This window comes from Neomonachus schauinslandi, chromosome X (assembly GCF_002201575.2).
Source record: "Neomonachus schauinslandi chromosome X, ASM220157v2, whole genome shotgun sequence".
NCBI lineage: Eukaryota > Metazoa > Chordata > Mammalia > Carnivora > Phocidae > Neomonachus > Neomonachus schauinslandi.
The window spans coordinates 15,363,993-15,374,312 of record NC_058419.1 but is presented as its reverse complement, the minus strand read 5'-3'; the positions used below and the strand labels follow the sequence as shown (position 1 = coordinate 15,374,312).

The following is a 10,320-nucleotide window of genomic DNA, read 5'->3' as shown; positions in this document are numbered from 1 at the left end:
GACATCAGCCCTGTCAAAGTGTGAATGATTTGTTGCTTCAGCGCCTCTCTGGTATTAAATCTTGAGAAGTGGATTCAAGTTTGTGCTTCAGGGGACACACATACTTATTGATCATGTAAAAGAAAATGCATTAGACCATCCTCTGATGGCAGAGACACGAATGAGTTCGGGGGAAAAAATGGACAAGACCTATACAGATTTTCGTGGCCAGACAAGGAAACAGGGCGATTCTAATAAACAATGTGTTATTTGATAATAACTAGTTATTCATAAGGTTCCCCAACAGGGAAGAACAAGCAACTGCAGAGCATTTCCCAAACCCCCCTCCCTCTGTCACAGAAACACCAATAAAACTCCTCCACCTCCCATCCTTCCATGCCAGATCGGTAAGCATTTAGCCAAGCATGCTGGGAGACACAGAACAACTGAAGGAAAGGAGTATCCGGGTGTCTTGAATTTGCTTGCCATTCTGTTCTGTTCCATCATCTCGTTACTAGACGTAGGCTTTAGACGTGACAATCAACTACATTTAAACTGAGCAGAAGAAATATTAAAGGCAGAGTCTTCAGAAGAAATGTCTCAAAGACAGCCACAGTCACCTAATGAGACTTTAATTCCAATCACAAATGACACAGAATCATCAAGCTCTCTCGTTCCTAATGATACCACAAATAAAGGACGGACCGGAGACAACTCTCCAGGAATAGAAGCTTTGTGTGCCATCTACATCACTTATGCTGTGATCATTTCAGTGGGCATCCTTGGAAATGCTATTCTCATCAAAGTCTTTTTCAAGACCAAATCCATGCAAACCGTTCCAAATATTTTCATCACCAGCCTGGCTTTTGGAGATCTGCTACTTCTGCTAACTTGTGTGCCAGTGGATGCAACCCACTACCTTGCAGAAGGATGGCTGTTCGGGAGAATTGGCTGTAAGGTGCTTTCTTTTATCCGGCTCACTTCTGTTGGTGTATCAGTGTTCACGTTAACAATTCTCAGTGCTGACAGGTGGGTTTCTTTTCTCAGTTTTATTTGCCAGGATGTGAAATTAGGCAAAAAAAAAAAAAAAAAAAAAGAAAGAAAGAAAGAAAAAGAAAAAAAAGAAAAAAGAAAGAAAGGAAAGCTTGTACTTGGCATTTATGGGCTACTGTTCTGCTTTTCTTACAGTCTGTAACCTGGATGTAAGATTAGAAAATCAGAGGAGGGGGGCATTGAAAATAAAAGTTGGTGTAAGAATGTTAAGATTCCTGTGTTAGCATCAGGGGAAAGGCTGAAATTGTACGCTTTAGGAATAATTTATTCTCTTTGAAGTGTAATTGTTTGCTTGAAAGAATTCTGAACGGTGTTCTCCCCCCTCCCCGTTTATTTATTAAGGCAAATCGTTACAGGTGTAAAAGAAAAACAATTCATGCTTTATACATTAGTGCAGCCTAGTGGTGCAATATTGTTAACATTAGAACATCAGCATAGGTGTGAAATTGACCACATATACATTACTGTCAACTGGAAGGATGGTAAAAAGATGCATGCATCTAATTTATTTGAAATTCATCAAATTAACCAGTGGCAGAAAAACGGTGAGGTTTTCAGCTGCCTGGTAACTCAGTGTAATGTCATCACTTAATTGTCTGTGTTTTCTCTATAGGCATTCAATGACAGTCTTGTTCCCGGAGAAATAAATTAATCTGGTTGACTTTTAGAGCTCTATGGATAGAGCGTGTGAGAACCTCTGGCAGTCTGTGTATTCAGGCTCTGTTAGGATATTTTCAGTCTATAAGTACTGTGTTTTTCTGTGTTCCTATTGTAGGATGACTGTGAAAGCGGCGGCGGGCGGGGGGGGGGGGGGGGGATTGAGGCTCCAAATGTTAAAAGTGATGCTTAAAAAAGCCTGCAAGAAGCCTTTAAGTAATCAGTGCCTGGCAGGACCAGAAGGAATAGCTTCTTCAGATTCTGGAATCTGAGAGGAGGAAAACCTTCCCCTGTGTCTTTTATGGATTTTTGCTTTGGCTGGTTTTACATTCTCTTTGAGGGCAGATTTAATTAAAGGCTGTAGATTTTAAGGTGAATTTGTCAGAATAAGGAGGCACCTTTGCATGGGCATAGGGTGTCCGGTTTCACCCTTGCCTTGCTCTAAATCTACCTACAGAGCAGCTTGGGCAACAAAGTAGCGCTTATGAACAGGGAAGAAATTAAGCCTCTTCTCTTCACTGCACAAACTCAGGGAAATCTTTTCCAGGATGGTTGATGACTGCTCACTCATGAAGGAAGGAGAATTAGGTTTAAAATCAGTCACTTAGGGTGCCTGGGTGGCTCAGTCGGTTAAGCGACTGCCTTCGGCTCAGGTCATGATCCTGGAGTCCCGGGATCGAGTCCCGCATCGGGCTCCCTGCTCGGCAGGGAGTCTGCTTCTCCCTCTGACCCTCCCCCCTCTCATGTGCTCTCTCTCTCTCCCTCAAATAAATAAATAAAATCTTAAAAAAATAAAAATAAAAATAAAATAAAATAAAATCAGTCACTTATACAAAAAGGAAGTCTTTTAGAACATGTAAGGTAATATACAGGTAATGAATTACTCCCAATCATACAAAAAATCATGCTGAAAAAAATTTATTCATCCTAAATAGAGGATCTACACACAAAGTTATAAAATGGCAAATCTGAAATATTTCCTATTAGTGAATAAGAGAAAAGGATGATTAGCATAAATATCAAATACTGGGATGTATTATATATTTGAAATCATAACTGATTCCAGTTGGTTAATGTTGACTTGGTTATATGCATGTGGATAGGAGGCAGAACTGGATGACCACTAAGGTCACTTCTAACCCTAAGAGTCCATAGTTGTGATATTTATTTTGACCTTTGCCTATGGTTATGTGTTTCTAGATACAAGGCGATTGTGAAGCCACTGGAGCGGCAGCCCTCCAACGCCATCCTGAAGACCTGTGCCAAAGCTGGCTGCGTCTGGATCGTGTCTATGATAATTGCTCTGCCAGAGGCTATATTTTCAAATGTATATACTCTTCAAGATCCCAACAAAAATATGACACTTGAAGCGTGTACCTCTTATCCTGTTTCTGAGAAGCTCATGCAAGAGATACATTCTCTGCTGTGCTTCTTGGTGTTCTATATTATCCCACTCTCGATTATCTCTGTCTATTATTCTCTGATTGCTAGGACTCTTTACAAAAGCACCTTGAACATCCCTACTGAGGAACAAAGCCATGCCCGCAAGCAGGTATGTATTAATCAGGACCCATGCATGAATTTAGAAATGAAATTCCTACTTGTGCACCTGTGAGCAATAAATGCAATAGCAGGTACAGTATTTTTGTTTGGGTCACGGGCTCTGGAGTGTGTCAGACCCAGGATTTCATTCTGGCTCTACCACATATTAGCTGAGCAATCTTGGGCAAGTTACTTAACCTCTCTGAGCCTGTTTCCCTATCTGTAAAATGAAGAGAGGGACTGGGGGATAGATATGAAAGGCTCGACATGGTTCCTGGTGCACAGTAAGCATTCAGTGCATGCTAGGGCTGCTATTGCTAGAAAGGGGACAGCTGAAGTTTGGGAGCAGCGAAAATGATTTACCCTGTGGAATAGTGAGGAACAGCACTCAAGGTGAGACTCTGAAGGGAAGCATCTTTTGTTTTAGAAAGTGTAACAGAATGATAGACACGAGATGATAGAACTGGCAGGACGCCCTAACATTATTCAGTGCAAACCACTTATACACACATGAGCAAACCGAGGGCTCAAGGGATAAGGTAAGTGCCAGTGGCAGGAGAACACAGTGACTCACAGAAGATTGATCAAGACCATTGCAAGAGCCAGGTGTGCCCTCCTTCCATAAATATGAAGAGAAAAAAAGAATCTTGCCAAAACGTTGTTCCATTTGATAAAAACAAACAAGCAAACAAACAAAACAGGAGTTCTATCTTTCTTGGGGGCGGGGGGAGATGCTTCCATTGACCTCTTGACCAGTCCCTTCAGTGAGTTCAGCAGGGGTGCTCATGAGGCTGAAGTGGCATACTTAATGCCCATGTGAACTGTTCTCTTTGCTCTGGGACCATAGGCAATGTCTTCACTTAACCTGGATCATTTCTCTCACGAAGAGGTGCGGGCAGGATTATTTGCATAGGTGTAGGCAGGATGACACATTGGTTTTTATTCCTTCGACTGTATGGTCAGAATTCCCATAGATTAGAAACCACCTTGGGTACCGACTTGGCAACTTCCAGAAAGCCCCGGAAGAACATTCTAACCTAGTCAGCCTCTGCTGATACAGTGAAAGCAGTTTGGTATAGCCTCTCTCTATTTCTTTTTTTTTTTTTTTTTAAAGATTTAATTTATTTATTTGAGAGAGAGAGAACACCTGAGAGGGGATAGGGTCAGAGGACGAAGCAGACTCCCTGCCGAGCAGGAAGCCCGATGCGGGACTCGATCCCGGGACTCCGGGATCGTGACCCGAGCCGAAGGCAGTCGCTTAACCAACTGAGCCACCCAGGCGCCCAGCATCTCTCTATTTCTAATTAAATTAATATTTCAAGAATTCCACAACACTCCTTGAGATAATTGGAGGCATCCTAGAGTCTCTCAAAACCAGGGCTGGGAGTCTGTGCATTAGAGCTAATGAGACCAAGATCGTGGGTTACCATGCCAATTACCATGCCTTCCCACACCTCCCAAGCAGTTCTTTCAGACGCATGCTCAAAGGGACTCCAGCCTGTTCACTGTAAATTTCTATGTAAATCTAGAGAATGGCTTTTAAAAATCTCTGCCAGCTAAATGATTGTTTTTGTGGCCATTTTTCTTCCCCCTCCCCGCTCTAGATCGAATCCCGGAAGAGAATTGCCAAAACCGTACTGGTGCTGGTGGCTCTGTTTGCTCTCTGCTGGTTGCCGAATCACCTCTTGTACCTCTACCACTCATTCACCTATCAAACCTACGTGGACCCCTCTGCCATTCATTTTATTGTCACCATCTTCTCTCGGGTTCTGGCTTTCAGCAATTCTTGTGTAAACCCCTTTGCTCTTTACTGGCTGAGCAAAACCTTCCAGCAGCATTTTAAAGCTCAGTTATTCTGTTGCAAGGCAGAGCTGCCTGACCCTCCTCCCGCTGATACCCCCCTTAACAACCTGGCTGTGATGGGAAGGGTCCCAGGCGCTGGAAGCTCGCAGGTATCTGAAATCAGTGTGACCTTGTTCACTGGGTGCAATGCGAAGAAGGAAGATGACAGAGTCTAGCTTTTCAATTAAAAATCGTATTTTTCCTCCCAGCATGTGTATCCGACTCTGAGCTGTGCGTGGGTGTACGGTGTCAGGATTTTTGTTGTTTGTGAATTGTGCTGAAATCTTAGGAGTGAAAGATCCTTATAAAGTAAAAGACAAACCATGATTTTTTGTCAACGTACAAACATTAACGTTATCGGGCTTTCTAAATAAAACGAAGCCCCACTAGGTGTAGAAAGACACGTCTGTATGTCAGTGGGTCCTACGGGAGGTTGACTAGGAGAGAAGGTGAAATAAACAAGATGACACTGGAAAATCTAATTTGTTCCCATCACATCTATGCTTCTAATTTCTTCTATACTCCTGCGATTTGCATAAAACTGTGTTTGTGTTTATTATGTGGTGTAAATCTAGAGATTATACTTTGCATATGAAAAGGGGATCAAGAAGAGATAAAACATCTCTTCTGCAGGTTTCTTAAGAAACTAAGTCCTAAAAAATAAACCTTCGCAGGGTTTTTTTTGACTGCTCTTTTTCATTAATCTCTATTCCATTGTAAAGCTCTGCAATTACAATGAAAATGTTTTGGGGTCAGCAAGTATAAAGTACTGAGTAAGGATCTGGGGCAGGGTGTTTGCCTTACTGGGTCAACCCTTACTGACTTAATGTAGTTCTACTTATGACTACTATTGATTGATAACTGAGTAAAGTTACCTTTCACAAATATTGTGAAGAACTCGCCTTGCTCACAGGCAGACTAAGTGGCCACGTTTATTGTCATTTTGAAAGCCCCAGAGAAGGACCCCTGTTGAAAAATCTGTGAACCTGCCAGTGTCTGAAATTCTTCCTTCAAGGAAATCCATTTCTTTCTGGTAAGCAGTGCCCTCTTTCTAAAAAATGGAGAAATACCACATGAGATCCCTAACCTCTGGGTGTGCAGTTGTTACCAGATCATCCTCCTGCTTGACTTCTTTAAACCCGATGGGTGCCTAAGTCCTGTAAGAGTGTGACCTAATTAATCTCTGCCCTTGGAAACCAGACGGAAGGTTCTGATTTTCTATCCTCTGCTCCTACTTGCTAACGCTGTAAGCTTAATAATTGTGATTTCAAACCAACTGTTGTCAATAGATGCGTCAAATTTAGATTTGTTGTTTTAGAAAATGTTTTCTTGGGGCAAATTAAAGTATATGTTTGGCACTATAGTTAAATTCGTATTTCCAAAAATGTGATTTTGGAGCGTGCTTTTGGTAGTTTTGAGCTTTCCTTAAATGGCTTGTGTAGTTGTGAACTCTTGCTAATGATGGGGCTCAAAAAGGAATATATATTAACACTAAACTTTACATTTCTGTAAAACTGTTTTACCGAAAGTGGGGGTGCCAATATTCCATTAGTATTAGGTTGGACATTGTAATAAGTGGTGGGAAACAAATAAATATGAAATAAAGCTTTAAATGACTTTCTGTAACCTTATATTCTAAAAACAATAGTTGTGACAGAATGTAACTGAGAACCCATTTTAATAATAAAATTTAAGTTCTTTTCGTTTTTTAAAAAAAATTTAGAGAGAGAGAGTGAGTGTGCATGCTAGTGGGGGGAGGGTAAGGGAGGGGAGGGCCAGAGGGAGAGGGAGAGAATCTCAAGCAGACTCCCCGCTGAGCACGGAGCCTGACACAGGGCTCGATCCGAGGACCCCAAGATCATGACCTGAGCCGAAATCAAGAGCCAGCCACCTAGGCGCCCCTAAGTTATTTTCAAGTCACAAATCTCCCAGAGATTTTACTATTTCCTCACTCTAAGTAAAAACTACATCTTTACTCTCCTAAGCATAGCATTTTAGAAATAACTGATAAAAGTACCAGATAACAAAAGCCAAGAAAGCTGTTTAGCCGTTGATAAAACTAGAACTCAAAGAACTTTCATTTTCCTCACTCTTAGTAATCCCTAGGTGACTTGGGGATCTGACATAAAATAATTCCCTAAATGGTTTTATAGGGCATCACCCTCCCCCCCAATCCAGAGTTGGGGAATTAGGATTAAAATCCATGGCTTTGTTGTGATTTTTTTTTTTTTTTTTTTTTTTGGAGGGGGTGGTCTCTCTCTCTTTTTTTAACAGATGATCCTAATTGGAGCTAACCTTATAAATAGGGCCCAATATCTGCAATTTCTTTCATACTGCCTATTGTGGGGAAAAGGCTGGTACCTGAAAAACTCTGTACACTTCCTAATTTTGCTCAGGGTCCACCCTGACCCAAGACTTAGAATAAAGGACCATAATAAGATGCTACAAAGCAGGAAAACAAAGTCACAGACTGAGATATAACCAAAATGTGCAATGGGCAAGTCTTTGTCATTGAAGTTGTAAGTGTTAGGAAACATTTTAACACTGGCGTACCCACTGAAAGTAGCAAATTTGGGTTTAAAGAATGTCTGCAGTTTCAACCATCTTAGGTCAGGGATCCATCAATCTTTTTGTCAAAAGGAGTTACTTTTGTTTCCACTAAGTGTTGAGATTACAGGAAGTGGGGACAGGAAAATTCCTGAACAGAGTAAGCTTGAAAAGGCCTTTAAAAAAAAAAAAAATCTATTTCGGTATAGTTCAGTAATTTTCCAGAGTTCCTAAGCCAGGCAGGAGACTTCTCTGGTCAAGGAGTGTCTGCTTTCACAAGTTAATGTACTTTTATCCACCAAGAAGGCCATGGTCTATTAGGCCAGGAGTATAGCACATATCACCCCTAACAGAGATCAAAGAGAGAAAGAGGAAAATATTCAGAGAGAAGCTGCCTGTCTGGGTCCTGAGAACTGGTTCGGCTTCCTGGGTCCTGCAGCTCCTCATGAGACCCATCTACATTCCCATCCTGGAATTTCAGGTGCTATCCCCATCATTATAATGATAAATATATAATTTTTTGCTTGTTGCCTTGAGTGTTTCTGTGACTTGCAAAAAATCCTGAAAAAGACAGGTTACAAAGACAGAGATGCCTACAGATTACCTCAGTTACTAAGGAGTTAATTCTAAGAGTACACAGAGAAATAACAACACACAGGAACCAGGCCTCAAAGAGACAATAGCACTGTCAAAGCGAAACAACTGTCAGGTCTCATGGCCAAACAGAACGCGACTGTAGGTACAAGCGTGTTTAGCTCCCAATTCCGCTGCTCCACTATTATGGTGATTCAGTGACCTCCCCCCCCTCTCCCCCCCCACCCCTGTCACTGCCCCAGCTTCTCCTCTCACCCCTGGGGAACTTCTCCACAGCAGGCCACCTTGCCTACGTGGGCCTCCCTGCCTCTGTGCCACTCTAACCATGTCCCTGCGCATTCCATGCTCACTCCTGTCCCTGGGAAACGTGCTTTATTGGCTCATATAGCCCAATTCAGTCTAGAATGCAGGGCTACCCTATCAGGTCACCTCACAGGCCTCTGGGCAGCCCGTGGGCCGCGGTGGCTGGGTCACATGGGACCCAGGCATAAGGAACCTTTTTGGCCACCTGTTCAGAGGGGCCTGTGGATACAGCAGGCATTCAGTGGGTCATGTGCAGCAGTCGGGCTGTGTAGCATATTACCACCTATTCTGTGAACTCACCCAGGAATGAAATGGGAGCCCAAGAACACATTGCTGAAAACAGCTGTACACTATTTTGGGATCCAGGAAGAAATACTTAGCAATGCTTAAATAAGCGAGCCTAACAAAACTCATGTTATCGATATCATAAAAATGCACGCGAGTTCAGTTCTCTGATAGCCTGCAACAGAACAAGAACTTCACGAAAAAGAAACGTAATTGAAAAAAACCAAAAAACAAAACTCAAACCCAAGCTACTATTTAAAAATCAGTTAGGGTTGAAACCATATTCTCACAGCTGGTATTTGGGGAGTTAAGATTTTCTAGAGCCCGAACGCAACTGCTATATTTAGAAGCAAAAGGTCACTGGAATAGCAGAATTTCTTCTGGTAAGTTTTTCCCCACCCTCAAGTCTGGTTTAAATTTAAAATTTTACCTTTATACCTAATGGGTTTACTATTGTTATTTTTAAAGGAATTAACAAAAACTTTTAAACGGTTCCTTTTGGTGCAACAAGTATTGGTAAGAATCATCTACATAAACAAGTGTGTCTCCCTTGAGCTGTGCCTGTCTTGTTGACTGCTGGCTCGCCAGAGCCTTGCACAGTCCCTGGCACTTGGTTGCTCAATAAGTATCTGCCCGATTAAAAAAAAAAAAAATGCAGACCTCTTTATTTTCTACCATAAATATGTAATTTGGGGAAAAGCTGTGTAGAAGAAAAATATTCTGTGCTTTTCTAAAAGAAAGACAAAAAACCCGAAGTTACTGGGCCAGTAAAGGTGGTGTTTATACTTGGATGTTTTAAGTTTCTGGTTTGGAGGTTGAGCACCTCTGAATCATGGTGTACCAGAGAAAGGCAACTGCTGCCCCCCCTCCCCACGCCTTTCCAGAGCGGATCTCCAGCCTGGGAAGGTATCAGAGAGATAAAGGAGGGGCCTGAGGCTGGGAAAAGAAGGTTGGTCCCCACCCATCGTTCGTTCGTTCATTCATTCATTAACTCACTCACTCAATACGCACTAGACACCACACCCTGTGCTAGGAGCTTAGGCCAAGAGGATGAACAAGAGCCGGCGCCGATCCTAGGGAAATCATAAAGAAACAAGCCAAAGTCGCGTTTCCCATGCGGAACCGGGAAAGGAGGCCCAGCTTTTTCTCAGGAACACAAACCCATCCCGCCCGCCCCATCCACTCCCCCAAGATGGCGCCCGCCGAGTGGGAACATTCCCACGCCCCCGGCTGCCGCCTGCCGCAGCCCCCGCGGAACCCAAGGTCCCCAGGCGCCGCGGGCCCCGCGCACCCCGCCCCGTTCCGCCCAGGAGGCCCGGGTGGGCAGCGGCGCGTGACAGCGGCGCGCCATAGCAGCGCGCCCCCCCCCCCCGACGCCCCGCCCATAGGACCCCGCACCGCCCGCCCGCGTCGGCGCTTGTTGACGCCACTGGAGGCGTGTCGGCGCGACCAGCGACGTCGCGACGTGCCGACAATGGCGACTGCGTCAGCCTGAGCGGGCCTCAGTTTTCCAGCAAT

At 43.5% G+C, this 10,320-nt stretch overlaps 1 protein-coding gene across 1 annotated transcript; it reads left to right on the top strand.

Moving 5' to 3' along the window:
* The first annotated feature begins 574 nt into the window (after nt 1-574).
* Nucleotides 575-5,249, top strand: BRS3 (bombesin receptor subtype 3). The gene is made up of 3 exons (XM_021684706.1): nt 575-1,008; nt 2,890-3,241; nt 4,836-5,249. The coding sequence occupies exons 1-3, from the start codon at nt 575-577 to the stop codon at nt 5,247-5,249; spliced, it is 1,200 nt and encodes a 399-aa protein (XP_021540381.1).
* The last annotated feature ends 5,071 nt before the right edge of the window (nt 5,250-10,320 follow it).

Bases quoted from the DNA above. Each gene is read 5' to 3' on its own strand.
- BRS3 (XM_021684706.1), top strand. From the start codon at position 575: ATGTCTCAAAGACAGCCACAGTCACCTAATGAGACTTTAATTCCAATC. The intron at 1,009-2,889 runs GTGGGTTTCTTT...ATGTGTTTCTAG, and splicing joins ACAATTCTCAGTGCTGACAG to ATACAAGGCGATTGTGAAGC. The intron at 3,242-4,835 runs GTATGTATTAAT...TCCCCGCTCTAG, and splicing joins AAAGCCATGCCCGCAAGCAG to ATCGAATCCCGGAAGAGAAT.